Source organism: Podarcis pityusensis (genome assembly GCF_964106645.2).
Source record: "Podarcis pityusensis genome assembly, chromosome: 15".
Lineage (NCBI taxonomy): Eukaryota > Metazoa > Chordata > Lepidosauria > Squamata > Lacertidae > Podarcis > Podarcis pityusensis.
In genome coordinates, this window is record NC_138040.1 from 31678933 (window position 1) to 31696225 (window position 17293).

General features: G+C 42.2%; 1 protein-coding gene across 15 annotated transcripts in view; it reads right to left on the reverse strand.

Annotated features, from left to right (window-relative positions):
- ST3GAL4 (ST3 beta-galactoside alpha-2,3-sialyltransferase 4) overlaps positions 1 to 17293 on the reverse strand; it is a 181216-nt gene that overhangs the window by 24898 nt on the left and 139025 nt on the right. The window contains exon 1 of one of the 15 annotated variants that reach the window (XM_080983924.1): positions 12254 to 12427. The exons of 11 other annotated variants lie outside the window; for them this stretch is intronic. Coding sequence is in view for 2 of the 4 variants with exons in the window: in XM_080983932.1 (XP_080840058.1) it covers positions 598 to 630 (33 nt within the window). In the remaining 2 variants the exon portion in view is untranslated. Of the gene's footprint in view, positions 1 to 597; positions 646 to 4631; positions 4662 to 12253; positions 12428 to 17293 lie in introns of those variants that run through there. 3 more of the 15 variants (XM_080983920.1, XM_080983933.1, XM_080983932.1) reach the window with 3 other exon arrangements.

A 17293-nucleotide genomic window follows, 5' to 3' on the forward strand; every position in this document is an offset into this window, starting at 1 on the left:
ATTTTATAAAGTTATAGAGTTTACATATCTCATCTTAGGTTAATATGTGAATGCATGTATTTACACACATAGTGTGCCCTCTGGATGCTGTTGGGGTACAGAGCCTCCATTATCCCCGGCCACTGGTTAAACTGGCTGAGGCTGATGGGAATGGGAGTTCAACAGTATCTGGAGGGTACCATGTTGGCTGCCCCTACATCAGTCCAAGAGTTCATCCCTGCCAACATCTTGCTTCAGAGGTGCCAGGGACAAAAAATATTGGAGACCTGTTGCCCCCATCTGCTGGAGGCTTCTCACTGGAAGGATTTGGCTGGCAACTGATATGCAAACACATTACAAAAGAAAGAGTCCAGTGTTTCGTTTTCCAAATGTAAAGCATGCAAGGGCAATTAAAGGAGAAGCATCCACGTATTCATTACTGTTCATATTCAAAAACATTCTGTTTTGACACAACCCCAAATACCCAGAAACATCACCAAGCCCTCATCCAACACCAGAGAAGACAGCTCAGTATGCTTTGTAGCCGGTGAACACCTCAGACAGGATCCCTCATAAAGCAGACAAAGAAGCAGGGATAAAAGGTGACACTCAACATACTTGGAAAGAATCAAATTGCTCCAGCTCGGTCATCTCAATCAGAGCGAAGAAGTCAGTCTCTCAAAAGGGCCTCTGGGTTTATGTTTGTTGCTTTCCTTCCTTAGTGGGTGCACCCAACATGACTGAGCAAAAGTGGAACTTGCCTCTTGGATGCCCAGTCTCCCACTAAGGGTTTTCAACACTGAATTGCCATGAGGCTCAGAAAATGTACAAGGAAGTTTCCCTGCCCACATTCAATGTTTACTTTCAAACACACCTATGATGACTCGAGTGATGCCCAGCACATCTTAAGCCTAAACCACACATTGCACCCAAATGCATGCCAAAGGAGACCACGGGTCTTTTTGATTAAAGCAAAACACTGGCTTTGGTTAGTGACTGGTGGGCTCATTATGCTTAGCTTAGCTGGGCTTGGCTTGCTAACAAGACAGGTTACTTCCTCTCCCCAAAACCAAATGAGCCTTCCCAAATTTGAACAAAGCTCATTCCAAACCACGAAGATAGTCTCCTTCCTTACCTGTGTGTTATCCCCTGCCATCAGTACAAGACTTGTTAAAGTTTTTTGGGGGGTGAAGCATGGGAAATAGAGAAGTAGTAAGAACTGGGCGCTTAACCCTTTCTCTACTGGCCATTTATTATATGCTAGGATTTTTTAATGCAGGAAAAAGTAGACTTAAAACTGGGGGAGAATGAAGAACAGGTTGGGAGGGGTGTGATTGCGAGGGGTGAAATAGCAGCTCAGAAAAAAGCTCCATGCACCCTTCTTCAGCTCTCTTCATTTCACTGCCACCATCAAAACTCCTCAAAACTCTGGAACTCACTGCCAGTTGAACATCACAAAATTAGCATCCTTTTAGGCCTACAGAAAAGCCTTAGGGACCCACATATTTCCAGTGGCCTAGTCATGAGGGATAATGTATGGAACTACTGTGTTCCCTTGGGGTTGAGAGAAATTGTGCTTTATTTATGGCTGGATATACAATACATTCATAAACGGTGTGGTATATTGTCTGTTTTGGTGAAATGTTAATGTAGTTAGTCACATCTATACGATACATCTAAAGTGCTGTTGGGGTCCCCTCACATCCCATTTTGTATAAACACGCCGTCTGAAATGCATGAACATGGAGACAGGAAAAAGCAGAGGTTCCTGTGCAGCAGCTATCAACCATTGAGACTCAAGAGAAATGTTCCAAGAAGACAGGGACAAGACATTTGTCTTTGCAAATTAAAAACCACAATTTTGTTCTTCATTTCCAAGTGCTTAAGGGGAACATTAAGTTGCCTGTGAGCTTCTTTCAATACAAGACTCCGTTTCAGCAGAGCTTTTCATTTGAAAATTGGTGCCCTATGACAAAGAAGCAATAATTATCTGACCAGTTCAAATCCAAGTTAAAAACAATAATCTAAAAGGCCTGGAAAAAAGAAAAGGTTTTTTGACCGGCATTGAAAAGACAACAAGCTCGGTACCTAATAAGCATATCAACGTTTATAGCTTTGCAAAGTAAGTAAGGATTCCATAGCCATTCACCAAAATAGCACTTATACAAGCTCATAAATTCATATAATGAAGTGAGATACACAAAAATAAATCACTTCAATGTGTGGAGGAGGTGGGGTGAATAACCAACAAGCATAATCTGAATATGTCACTTTAAAAGTACAGCTATAAATCAAACTGTTATTAATTATAAAATGCTTAAAAAAAATAACAAATCACAATTCTTTTTCTTGTTTAACTAGAAAGCAGCCTTTGAATTCATTTTCCCATAGAGGCTAGCTGTCAATAGATTCATGGGCAATCAAGAGACTTTCAGCATGTTCAAATAACCCCTTTAGCAACTACTTCTCTCTCTCTCTCTCGACTTTTTATAGTCCTTCGGTTTTGATGCAGGCTATAAACACATCAATAAAATCCAGAAGGTCATTCTTTCTCATTGAGGAGTATTACTTCAGCCAACTAGCAGAGCAGAGGCAAGTATCTTTCCCTTGGAAGGACAGGTTTATTAGTGCAGTCAGAACCAAAACAAGGGTGCCGACTGTAGTGCCGACTTAGAAGGCTTATTTTGCTGACTTTAACCTCCACAGGATTGAAGAGTCTGGTATGAGGGCTGGAGTGGGGCTCGTTTGGCAGAAGCTTTTAACATCCACCGCAAACTATACGAAACCTCTAGATATTTCTAAAAGCTGCTTGACATTCAGAAACCTGCACACAATAGAAAGCTTTACCTGTCATCGGACATCTTTTTGACAAAGAATGTGTACAGTGTAATAGGAAACTCACCCAGTTTCAGAACTCACTAGATCAACAGGATCCACTGCCCTTTTCAATTGTTCTAAGTAGGGATCGGCAAATATGCCAATTTCAGTTTCTCATATATCCAGTTCCCCACATTTCCACAGCAAATTGCATCTTAGTCCAATTTTCTCTCAATATACACGTTTTTGTATGCAGCTTCGACAAATAGTCACATCCCCCCCCCAAAAAAACAATTTCCCCTACTCTGATGCTCTTTAGAACATTACCTTCACTCTTGTGTACATTTTATGCGCAGTGTCCTCCAATATATGCATTGTTGCAAACATGGGCTGGGGAAAGGCATTGCAAAGTTCAGAGAACTGCAAATTTCAAAGGACAGCTGTGCTTCAGATCATGTACGTATTGGTTCAAGAAGAGTGCATCAGGTAGTCTCTCATTAAAATGCAAACAAAACTGCATTTCTCCCCCATCCCTAATTCTAGGTGCGTGCAATGATAATGGTTTCTGCTTCCAACCTATGCACATTCATTAGAAAGGGCGTAGCGAGACACAGTCCCACAGTTGTCCACATAGAGATCTCCCTCCATATGATGAATATGCATATAGAGTAGAAACAGAGGGTTGGATCCATTACTAATTCTACTCTACCCACTGAAGTTAATGGACTTGACTAACTTAGGTTCATTAATTCCAATGGGTCTACTCTGAAAAGAACTAAGCTGGATACATCCCAGAGTCTGTCACAATGATACTGCCCCAGTACTCGGAACAATTGGAAAGGGCTATGGAATGAGATGCTAATGGAAGGTCTAATTCCATGGGGGCTATTTTGCTAAGACATACAAATTGCAGAGTTGGCAGATAAACTGCCAAGACACAGTCATGCAATTTATTCTAATCCCCGGGCATGGGCTGAAGTTGAGCAGGGACTGGCTTTGGTTGGTGCCTAGGCAGAAAGTCACCCAGGAGCCCTACTAAACCCCACCGTGAGTTCCACCAGACAAAAGTAAGTAAATAAACTTTGACATTCGGTTCAGATTCAGGGCAAGCAATCAAACTGATAAATGGCCTGCAAACGTTATTGCTGGAAGGTAAACGTCTAATCCACTTGCTAAGAAGCAGCATTGTGTGCATATTTATTTAAATGAATATAGTTCGTTAAGTATTTCATATGTATGTTTAACAAGGTGGTTCTTGTTTACACATGCTTAGTAAGCATTTATAAAAACAATAGCTGTAATAAATCAATACCATAATAAAGAGAAAGCTGAAATGCAACTAACTTATGAACTTTGCAAGTGCAAGAAAACTAGTCCTGAAACTGACTAGAATTTTATTTAAATCGGGACCCATGGTTTATACCAAGGCAAAGCAAGATTATTTAAAGGTGAAACTAACTGAGCAGAGGTCCTCCTACCAGCTGCACATGAGGAGGGTGGGAGATGAGTACCGAAGATTCCAGCGTATTAGGCGACTGGGTGTATTAGATGACCCCCCCAAATTGGCAGCTGCAATTTGGGGGTTCGTCTTATAAGCCCAGTCGCCTAATACGCTGGGCAGCTCCGTGCCAGGAGAAAGCCACCCGGGGCGGAGCGCAGCCCGCCGCCAACTGCTTCCGAAGCAGCAGTGGGCGGGCTCCATGCCGCACCACCCTTGCCCTGTGTATAAGACGACCCCCAACTTTTTAACCTCCTTTTTGGGGTTAAAAAGTCGTCTTATATGCCAGAATCTACGGTATCTACATTGTATTAAACCGCAGTTCATGGTTACTTACAGACACCATCTTGCTAGCTCCCCCAGCCAGCTGCCGTCAACATAATAATTTTGTCTATTTAAACGGCAGCAGGGACACAGGGTAGACAAATACAGGATCAAAAGTCATTGGGCAAACAAAGAACACTAGCCAATACTAAACAATTACTTAACATCCGTCGACAGAGTGCAATAAACTCTGAAAGTTTTTATTTCCCTGTCACAAAGAGCCCTTTCTTTCTCTTTTTAGTTCCATTCATTGATAGAACCTCTCTGTTACTCTTATGCCAACACATAAGGCACCTTATCCAGTCTTGCCCCATCCACCAGCAAGAGAAGGGAAAGCTATAGAAAGCATCCCTTCACTCATCTCTGTCAGAAAGCATACTCTAATTCCAGCTGTCCCAAGACTGCAGAAGCCAGACTAAAAGGACACTGATATCTGACTCAAACCAGAGGAACAAGGGTGTTTGGTAGTTTTAAGTACATTTTATATATGCATATAGTTTTAATTCCATTAATGTTCAATTGGTTTTTAATTATTGCTTTTCCCCCAATGTTTTTAGCTATTGTTTTTCTAATCTGTGAGCCGCCTTGAGTATCACCAGGGGAAAAGGTGGGGTGTTCTTATTCTTATTCTTAATGCTTTACATTGTTTGTATTTGTTGTAAGCCACCTTGGGGAAAAATTGATTGAAAATCAGGGAAAGAAAGGAGGATTTAGTCCAGGGGTCTCCAAGCTTTCCTTGCCTCGGGCTGGTGTCTCCAGTGACGATTGCATGGCGGGCCAGAGGGCGGGATAGCGCGCGCCCACGCTATTTCTGACGCACTTCCGGGTCAGAGGAGTCCCATGCGCATGCGCACAAGCTATTTCTGGTGCTTCTCCAACCTGGAAGTGGGTCGCTGTGGGCCAGATAAACAAGTCCCTTGGGCCTTATTCAGCCCCCGGACCGTAGGTTGGTGACCCCTGATTTAGCCCTTTGGCAACTGCCTTAAGCTGGAGCCAATCTGACATGCTGACAGGAGGGAGTCCACCATTTCCAGCAAAGGGAAATAAAGCAGAGAGGCCACAAACAACATAATGGTATCACCAGGGCTATTTTGCAGCCTGAATCTCACCAGAACTTGGTTCCAGCACCTCTCAGGTGGGTAGCATTGTCATTATAAGAGAACAAGGGAGGCATTCATGGTGAGTTCTGGCACTTCTTTTTCTAGAAAAATAGCACTGGGTATCACCACTGGCAGGAATCATCTGCCCTGAGTCAGAGTCATTCTAATATGCTGGAGATGACTCCACCCGAGTTCATTGAATAAGGAGGGGGAAAGCCTCATGCCACTTACATACCACTCCAAACCAGGTGTGCCACTCATTCATCACAATGTTATTAAAAAAAAAAAGGGTTAAGAATGAGAAATAGTCAAGACACATTCCACTAGTTGTCACCAATTCATCCTAGATAGAGGGCAGGTGTGTCTAAGGCAGCTCACAGTCCAGCAAACACAGACCCAAGACCTCTAAGACCTCTTCCTGCTGAGCCACCAATAAAGCCAAAGACAAGAGAGAGAAGACTCTGCTAACTGGCCTATGACAGTGATAATTTGTGATAGCTAATAATGCAAGATGGACCACAGCTGCCTGTATCATACAATTTCGCCAAAGACTAAAATAACCCAGAAGATTTTCACCTCTACACTACAAGAGGAAGCTAGTAAATGGTGAAGAGGTGCGCCATCAATGGCTGACATATCCAACCTCAAAAGATTTGTTTTTGTTTTGTTGCAGGTTCAAAAGACTGAAAGGACATTGGAGAGAATTGCGCTTATTTAAAGGGAAAAACAACTGATATTAATCAGCAGAAAACTAGATGACTAGATGACCCTCAAGTCCCTTCCAACTCTATAATTCTTATGAACATTTAAACAGAGTTAAAGATCAAGAAACTATGGTTCACTTCCTTGGAAAACATATCCAAAATGAGCTTGTACAGCTTCCAGCAGGTGTTATAAAGCAGAAAATTTGTACACATGCAAACTCAGCGAAATACTACTCAGTTATTCTGGACCGTACACCTGATGTCAAGTCATATTGACAATACATTATGTTGATGTACTTTCAATTGTACACTTTCATTCTTTGATCTGATATAGCTTCCAGGAGTTGAAGACTTCTTCCCACAGCCCAACTGTTACCATTCATCCCTTACCAGTCAGTACAGCTCATCAGTCCCTGGGATTGTCCCTAACTCATTGCAATTTATTTGTATACAGCAGGTGTTCTAAACTCCCAGATGCACATAAACTATGAATCTCTGTATAGTTGTTATTATGGCAATAATACTACAACCCTAAGCAAAACAGGAACAGCACTTTTAACTGCCTGTCTTGATCCAAAGGGATGTTATTTTACTCTGGGGCAACACATGCCTCTTTCTTCCAGAAGCAGTTCAAAATTAATGGCCAAGTTCCTATTTTGCAATAGTAAAACAACAGCACTCACATTTTTTACTATTAGATCCCTGTGTCGGTTTCCTGAACCTATCGAGCTAATATCTCATCCTCTCATCTTCTTGTCAAAAATACTTTACTTATTATTCAGTTCAAATACTTATAACCTACCCTTCAAATGCATTCACATTACTAAAGCACGGCTTACAGCAATCAAAATATCACAATCTAATAATGATGATGATGATGATGATGATGATATGCTGTAAGCCGCCCAGAGTGGCTGGGGAAACCCAGCCAGATGGGCAGGGTATAATAATAATAATAATAATAATAATAATAATAATAATAATGGAGACTTCCGGGTTGGCGCCTCTGGCAATGGTGGATTTCCTCCGATCGGGAGGAATCCGCTCTGTGGAAAACAGGGTCTGAACCGCCACGGCAAGGCAGAGACCCATCAAAAACCACAGGCGGGAGAAGCCTGTGGACGTGGGATTCGGCTGGCACCTTTGCGCCCCCCCTACTTGCGGGGAAACCCGGTTTCGGGGATCCGGAGCGACGTGGGGTGAGTGGCGCGGTGCTTTGAATCGATGGCTTCTTTCACGGAGTGAAGCCGCATTGCTGTTGCCGGAGAGCGCTGACTTTTTCCTGTGGACAATTGGATTTTAAATAACTGCCCGTGAGTAGAACGGAAAATTGAATTAAGAAATTTCTTTTAATTCGGCACTGAAGTGGGAAGGTCTAAACAGGAAGTCCGCCTTCCGCTTTTGTAGATAGATTGAAGCAAAGACACGGCAAGCTAGAGTTTAGAAAGTCGTCTGTAAAGGATCAAATTTTCATCATTTAAAATTACTGAACCCCCCTTGGAAGCAGGAGAAGAGGGGGGAACTTTTTCTAGACTGTTTAAACCTGCAGAAGAGAGAGTAAAGAAAAGCAATTTTCCACCGTCTTGAACCTGGGAGCAGGGTGTCAGGACAGACGTTCCCAGGAAGTTCATTGACTATAGACAAACGTTTTTGACAGATAGTTAAAAGAAGAGAAACATATTGATTCCATTGTTCCCCTTCGTATTTAAAAGGAACAAAATATTGACAAAATATCTGAAAAAGGAAACTTTGTTGTTAGATCTGCTTTAAAAAAAAAGAAGAGATGGACACAAATAGAAACTCTTTCCCCTAGAGGGAGCTTGTGAAACTGTTATTAAAACCGAACTGGGGAGCTTTGCAGCTGCAATAGATTAAGATTGTGGGACCAGACTTTGACCTTGAACAAGAATGTACTCGGAGGCTCTGGTGCTTGCTTTTTGCAAGACAAATGCTTTATTGGAACAGTTACATGAGAAGATGGACTTGATGAGTGTTGTGATTGGAAATTTTGGACAGGCAGTGGGTACCTATTTAGAACCCACCCATTCAGGAGTGTGCTCTGACAGATCAGATGAGGGAGGAGGTTGTTGCTGGACCTCGGGAGGCAGAGATGGAGGGAACTGTGGCCCAGCAGGAACATGAGTTGTTGGACTTGACAAATGAACCTGGAAAAAGCCAGATTTGGAGAGATAGAGTTCTGTTTGGCTTGGAGATGGGGGGCTGGATAGACCCCCCTATGCAGGGATGTTTTGACCTTTCAAGTCTGGCTTTGGGCCGGGGGGAGCTCGGAGCTGTGGGGGCCCTTAACTTTGGAGGGACCTTGAAACATGTTTTTAAATACCACATGGAGTTCAGTGTGGACTATGGAAAAGGGGCTGATTTGTCGAGAAGGGACAAAAATATTGTCAAGCTGGAGTCTCCCCAAGTGAAAGGAGCAGAAGACAAAGTAAAGTACAGGTATAAATATGAAGAAGACCTGCGGAAGGGACATGGAAGAGACTTAAGAGCCTCGGACATAAGGTTACCAGGTTCATGGACTAGATGGATGGGATAGAAAGGACTGACAAAACCCGAGACCAGGAAGAAGAGACGATGGATGAAGATTGGAAGAAAGTTTTAAAAAAATTATTTTGAAAAGCTTTGCAAATTAGTGAGTATTAGGAAAATGTTGGAACGAAATTATTTGGCTTTAGCAGAAATGTTAAAAAGAATCATGTAAGAATATGTTATGGTTAAGAGAATTTGGTATAAATAAGATTTAAGTTTTAAGTTTTAGAGTTTTCTATGGTAAGATAAGGTTAAAATAGATTAAGGTAATTTAATGACAGAATATTATGAAAGATGGAAAGGATTTGCTGAGATAATTAACAACTAGAATACAAAAAAGGGAGGTGTGAGGAGGTCGATGAAATAAGGTAATGACAGTTAAGGATATGGGAATATTGGATCTGTTTTTAAATTTTTTGTTTATTTTTGCTTTTTGATTTTGATGTATTGTGTTTTCTTTTTTTCTTTTTGACCTTGATTTTTATTGATTTGTATTGTTTAATTGTTACTTGTTTTTTCCTTCTTTTTTTCTTTGTAATCTTAAAATTCTCAATAAATATCATTTTAAATATAATAATAATAATAATAATAATAATGTTTTTATATATTTTCACGGTACAGAAGATACATTTTGAGAAAACAATTGTTACAACAGTAAACAACAAGTAACTTGTTCTGATAAACTTACAGACTTTTACCATGCCAGGTGTTAAAGTTTCATTTGATTACTCTAAAATATCACACCAAATTTTCCCATGAGTGCTGGGTGGATTGCTGCCACATTCTGTATTTATGTATTTAATAATCATTTGCCGTATGTTATAAAAGGAATATGGATTGTGTTTGCCCTTTTCCACTCTCACCTGGCATGTTAGTTTCTCAGCCAATGCTACTGACCATACTCTGCTATAACAAGAATCAATGTTCAGCCCATCACCGGTATTCCAAAATCTGGCTATCTCCATACAAGCAGCAGTCAACAGAAGGGCTAAGAGGTCCTCTTTAGGATAATCATGAGCAGACGTGATCTTAAGCCCAAGCAGTGCAAGTGAAAGGAACATTTCAATTGTTTTGTTGTATATCAAGCTTATTTCTTTGAAGACAACATTCCAGAAGGGTTTGATGATGTCACAACAACACCACATATGGAAATATGTACCTTTTGACTGTGCATCGCCTCCAACAATTATTAGTATTATTATTATTAACAACCAACAATACTAAAATAAAAATACAATAATCGAAACTGGTCCAGCAGATAAAAGCTATTGAGCCCTTCCCATAGGGCCATCTCCTCCCCCCACCCCATTGATAGTAGGCTTGTAACTGGGCAGAGGGCCTTCTTGGTAGTGGCGCCCGCCCTGTGGAACACCTTCCCATCAGATGCCAAGAAAATAAACAACTATCTCACTTTTAGGAGACATCTGATGGCAACCCTGTTTAGGGAAGTTTTTAATGTTGTGATGTTTTGTGTGCTGGGAGCCGCCCAGAGTGGCTGGGGAAACCCAGCCAGATGGGTGGGGTATAAATAAATTATTATTATCATTATCATAATTCTATTGCAGTCAATACTATAGACTACTCACAAATGGTACCCTAAATGGTACCATAGTGGGAGAGCATATACTTTGAATACTTCATTTATTTATATGCCACCCATCTTGACGGGATGGCCCGAGCCACTCTGGGAAGCTTCCAACAAATAAAAACATGAAACACAGTAAAACATTCCAGAAGATGTTTTAAGTGAGAAGATCTCACATCCAATCCCTGCTTTGCTGGCGGAAATGAATAGTAGCATAGACTGAGAACGATTTCTGCTTGAAACTTTGTAGAGGTGCTACAATCTGGTAGACGACGTTAAATGGACTAAGAACGACAGTAGTGGAGTATGGCAGAAACACCATGGAAACTGTTGGGCAAAGGACCCGAACTTTGAATGAGTCTTCACATTCAGGTGCATGCTTTATAAGGTTTACAAAGGTGTTGCCTGGGAACTATTTTAATGAATTTAAGCATTCTGATAGGGAAGGTAAATAATTTGAAACAGTTGAGGGCACAAATCTGTATCATAGTATATGGGGCATTATGGGTGGATGTGACGGGAATCAAAAGGAGAAATGTATACACCCATTCTGAACAAAGCAGTGCAGCTAACCACTAAGAGCACATAGAACAGTGGCTGCGGATAAACAGAAACAGATTGTTAGTGTTGCTAAGTAAACCATTGTGGGGTTGCTTTAATGGAAGGCATCCCCATGCCTAGTTCAGATCAATCATTTTCTGGAACAAATTGCGTCAACTCTTTTCTACACACCAACCACCAAGTACTAGAGCAGCCAGGAGGTATCAGCCCCGGCAGATGACTCAAGATTAGAACTGGCTGCAGTAGCAGGACTTTTGAGAAAGCCTAGAGACACGTCGGGGAAAAGCAGACGGAGAAACTGAGGAATCATATAGACTTGTACGGGGTCATGAGGGTCAACTAGTCCCAACCTCTGCAATGCATGAATCTTTTTGCCCAATGTGGGGCTTGAACCCACAACCTTCAGATTAAAGAGTCTCATATTCTACTGACTGAGGAAGGAAAGCCGGGAAGGCTGCATGTATTTTAAAAGGCATTAAAATAGTAGCAAAGCACACAAGATAAGAACCTAGCAGTCATGCATGGTGAGATGCATTCCTGATCTAGAAGTATTTGTAGCCAGGTCTGGAGAAACTGGCTATAACAGAGGGGAAGTATGGCAAAGTACATGCTGCGCGTGAGGAAGGTCTCAGTTTCAATTCCCCACATCTGCACCTTGGACCGAAGAAGACACCTGCCTGAAGTCTTGGAAAGCAGCTACCACTGAGTGCAGAGCAGCCTTTACCCACATGGTGCCCTCCAAATGTTCTGGACTATAATCAGCTGACACCACCCAAGATATTAACTTAATTTGGCCTGGTTTGCACAACCTGGTAAAGAATGACTGAGAATGAAAGTGTGAGTGTGTGGGCTGGGTTCCGAATCTAGTTGCCCAGGAAGAAAATCCTTCCCCATTTACTTCAATGAGCTGGCGCCCTCTCTTCTCAGAATGCAACCGAAATTCCAGAAACAAAGTGAACTGCAATATTCCTTCCAAAGATGAATTAAAACCTTGTTTTATAAATCTTATAATGTTAAATGCCACCTAAGATTTTCTAGTATTTGTAAAGATGTAAAAGAATCTCGTGGAGTTAAATATAAGATTCTACATATTAGATTTAAGTCGTGTTCTGTTATTCTAACATTTACATAGACTTACCTAAACTTTTCAAAAGTGCGTAACACATAAACGGCAAGTACCACCTGGGTCTTTGATCAAAAGGCTCCAAAACCGCCCATGGCATCTAAGTAATGATGGGAGTGGTTAAATCTAACCAGTGGCTCAAAGGCATCAGCTTCAAGGTCTCCTAAGTCACAAGCTGCCCAGCTCTTCTGTAACAGTGAAGTTGCTAAATATATGACATCTCTTCCCCCAAAGCTCCTCTATGACATCAAAAGAGATTAGCCAGAGGGTGAAAAACTAACAGCACTATCTGACCCATATCTACTCAGAAGTAAGTGGGGCTAGGATTATAACCAAAGACAGTCTCTTCCCCACCTGGTGTCCTCCAAATGTTCTGAACATCTCCCATCACAGCTGACCATCAACCACACTGGCTACAACTGATGGGATGCTGTAGTTCAAAACATCTGGAAGGCATCAGATTGGAGAAGGCTGATAAGACATGGTATTTTCCTGTTTTTGCTTTATTTATATATGGCAATATAGTGTTTCTGAATTACATCACAGTTCAAGAGTGTTGCATTATTTACTTAAGAATTAGTTTTTCCAAGCTCTTAAGGGTGAATCAATCAACCTTTAAAAACTACACTCTGACCTCAGAAGCTCCCCTTTGATGTACAATCAGTCTAAAAGGTGCTTAGGGTGGATGTGGCTTGCAGTCAGGATTTTCCCACCACAGTTTCTGCCCCTCTTTATGTTGCAACTTTGGCTGGGAGGGGGGTGAACAGAAGCAACTTTTGCTGTTCGCACCAAAACTGCTGTTCACACCAAATCTATTAAGAACTACCGTATTTTTCGCCCCATAGGATGCACTTTTTCCCCTCCAAAAATGAAGGGGAAATGTGTGTGCGTCCTATGGGGCAAATGCAGGCTTCAGGAAGCTCTGCGCAACCCTCGGGAGACCGGCTCCGATGGCCGCGCAGAGCTGCCTGCAGTCCCGGGCTCAGCGCACTTCTCCCCATCGCCAGCCCCACAAGCTCGGGGGACAGCGGGGAGGCGGAGCGCGCCTTCCCGCTGTTCCCCGACCTGGTTCTTCCAGCCCCGCACCTGGGGGGGAAATAATTTTTTTCCCCTTTATTTCCCCCCCAAAAAACTAGGTGCGTCCTATGGGCCGGTGCATCCTATGGGGCGCAAAATACGGTACTTGGAAGTCAAGTACAAATGCTAGCCACAATCCTTGAGTCATTTACCCCCTCCAAGGTAGTACTGGGAAAGTGAAGGGAACTACTTTTGAATTGGGGAATGCAATCTTAACATGCCATATGATGGCACAATGGACTTGAAAGATAATGCATCTAACTCACCTTATTCCAGAGTGAAAATGGAAAAGAACAGAATAAAGACATAAGATACAAAAAAAAAAAAGACATAAAGGAAACTGAATAGAAGGTTCAAAAGTTTTTAAGTCATAAAATAAAGTTTCTAGGGAAAGTCATGCCATCGGTCCATCTAGGTCAGTATTGTCTACACTGGCTGGCAGTGGCTTTCCAGAGTTTCAGACAGGGAATATTCACAGCACTACCTGGAGATACTGGGATTGAACCTGGGATGTTCTGAATGAAAAGGAAATACAGATAGCAAATATATGGAAAAGACGGAAGTCAGTTCTCAGCTCAGATCTGCACAGTTAGCCAATAGGCAAGCCGTTCCCCTCCTGTGCTGACTTGCTCGCAGCTCTCTTTGATACCAGGGCAAGGCAACCACAACAGCTGCAGCAGGCATTTACTGTAAAATCATGGAAGAAGAAACACACTGGCTGGAGGCAGGGAAATGCAAAGGGTTTAAAATAAGAACAAGGTTTGTCTTTTGGGATTCCTAACAGTTTGCAAGCCTCCACAGTTTATAGTTCTGTGTGCACACAAAATAAGGAACCTGAGGATGAAAGGTCAAATTCCATCACTAAATCTATGTGGCACAGCGAGAGCGAGAGTGAGAGTGCAGTGGTTGTGTTATTGACCACGAGACCCCACTTCCTTCTCCATATGCCCTGGGCAGCAACCGTTTGTGCTTCCTCTTAATCCACAAAAACATCCTCAGTGGTGCGGTGAAATCAATCCAAGCAGCAGCATGGACTGGATAAAATTAGTCAACTAGTATGGGTGAATACTGTGCAAAGCCAGCATGGGCCAACAGACAGAAGGCTGCAATGGGGAAACCTGGGACCCCTCTCTGATTCCACCAGTGCAGAGTTTGCTTGCCCCCTGTGCAAGCTAATGGAGACCAAATCTATAGACGTTTTTCCTCTAAGTCCTCCGTGTTCTGTCTTCAAGGGATCTCTCCTAGGCTAGATTGCTCTACTCCTTGGCTCCCGTTCCCTACCTCCTTCCACAATGTTCTGTAATTCCCCTTCTGTTTTTCTATTTCCCCTCATAATAACTGAAGCTCAAGGAAACATACCAGGGCTCAGTCTAACCTTGGTCTTCCATCATAGCAGAACTGGCCTGATGGCTGATTTCCTCAGCATCTGCTGAAATTCTGATATCCTGCAAGTTCAGAATATTCCACATCACCATCTCTTGTCTGCTTTACGTTAGAAGCGCAATTCTTGGAACCTGGACTAATTAAGGACAGATTGGCTATTGGAGCTAATAGACGACCGAAGTTAACGGGAGTCTGGAAGATGCTCAAAACCTTCCCACACAGATAGAAGCAGAACCCAGATGTCATGCTGATCACATGGCTAAGAGAATTATAATCCAATTCAAGATTGGGAGGATACGATTATGGCAAGACCTCCAGATTCCTCAGCCCATTTCAATTACAGAATCTAACACCTTCTTCCACTATCAAGCCTGTAAAAACTAGAGAAATGTTGTACAGTGGTACCTCAGGTTACATACGCTTCAGGTTACATACGCTTCAGGTTACAGACTCCGCTAACCCAGAAATAGTGCTTCAGGTTAAGAACTTTGCTTCAGGATGAGAACAGAAATCGTGCTCCGGCGGCACAGCGGCAGCAGTGGCCCCATTAGCTAAAGTGGTGCTTCAGGTTAAGAACAGTTTCAGGTTAAGAACAGACCTCCGGAACAAATTAAGTACTTAACCCGAGGTACCACAGTATTTGTGATTTCAAAAATACATACCATCAAGTGGGAGTGGAAAAAGAAAAAGGGGAACACCGTCAAACTAGCAAAAAAAGAAGATCCTGGGAACTTGGGAGTTATCAGGGATTAGAATGCACCTAAACCTGAGGAACTATTATTTTTGCCTGGAATAAAAGTGTTTGCTTGAATTTGCAATGATCCTGTAAAAAATTATTTTTTTCAGCAACCTAAGAGGTTCTCTTCCTCTTGCCCCCACCACAATACATGGCATTCTATCACACACATAGCCAAAGACTGATCTTCCCAATGGCTGCTACTGCAGTCTTCAACTGCAACTTCTCCCTTCTTCTATTTAAGTTACAAATCCTAGTATGGCAGCATATAAAGCATGTGATGTGCAATTAGCTGGCAACAAAAGTAGATGGATAAAGAAATGGCAAGTAGAGAATGGCAGGGGTTTTTGTCCTGTAAGAGGGGTTTGGAAGGCAAGTACTTTGGAACTGTATCTGCTTAAAAATACAAAAATCTAAATACAGAATCTAGCATGGTTCAGAAGGCATGCAAGATCCAATCATATGCCTGCTGGTAAATAAAAGACCACATTTTGCTGTACTGCCATATTGCCCTAAGCAAAACACAATAGAAGCTGGATGCCCCTTATCTGCTATTTAAGGCATTCATGTCTTAACAAAGACTTCAAAAACAGTGAATATCTGAATGTTCAAGGGGGTTGGGAGACACCATATGGCTGACTGTTGTGTTGGATCCAGTCTACAGCAATATGAAAGTGTACTACAGGCAGAACTAGAGGCTATGGATTTGATACTTAAGCAGTTTAGGTACATAGGATTCTATCAAGCAAGGAAGCTGAGACAGGGAGAGGGGAGATCAGACCTCATTAGTTTTGTTGTGGTTGGGTCTCTTCCTGCTTAAGAGTTTCATTTTGGCTTACTTGGGTCACCCACGTGAGCCAAAAACCTCAGTTTCAATTCTGCTTCTGGTTTTGCCAAAGTGGGTGTATAGCTTAGAGGAAGTATGTGCCTTCTTTGACATATTTCAATGAACCGAAGCGTATTATTTCAAATGATAACATTTATACACAAAACAGCTCTTCACCACTGAGGATTGAAGCCATGGATCCAGAAAACAACTGTTATCTTTGGCTGAGACAAGTCCACCTTAAAAAAAAGGCAAAACCTCACACTGAATGAAATGAAAACCGTTATTATTAATAGGAGCAATCGCTTCAAATGGAGCAGGAAGCCAATCTTGAAACCATTTAAAAAATACATATTTAAACTTGGTTCCTAAAACAGCAAATCTGGTGCCAAGATATTGGGCAAAACAACCAAAAAGGTCCTCTCTCTGATAACACCAACCACTTTAGAAGGCAAGGGCACATGGATTCCAGTCTTGAATATTGATCTTAATAAACAAGCAGATGGAAGAAAGCCCAGTCACTTCACTGGAAGTCACTTCACATCTCCCTCCTAGCCTCGCTGAAGGCTTAAGCCAATGTTGGGGAATCTGTGGCCCTTCAGTGGCTTCAGGACTCCATCTCCATCAGCCTGCATTGCCAACAACATCTGAAAAGCCACAGGTTCCACGTCCCTGGATTAAGCCAGACAACTCAGGCTGGACCTCCTCCCTGGACCAGGTTACAGTGGTACCTCGGGTTACATATGCTTCAGGTTACAGACTCCGCTAACCCAGAAATATTACCTCAGGTTAAGAACTTTGCTTCAGGATGAGAACAGAAATTGTGCTCTGGCGGTGCAGCGGCAGCGGGAGGCCTCATTAGCTAAAGTGGTGCTTCAGGTTAAGAACAGTTTCAGGTTAAGAACAGACCTCCAGAACGAATTAAGTTCTTAACCCAAGATACTACTGTATTTTCTCAAAGGAAATCTCTCCTTTATCCAGGGTTGCTCCTTGACCTCACTCATAAGTTTACCCATACAGTGCTTTCCAGAAA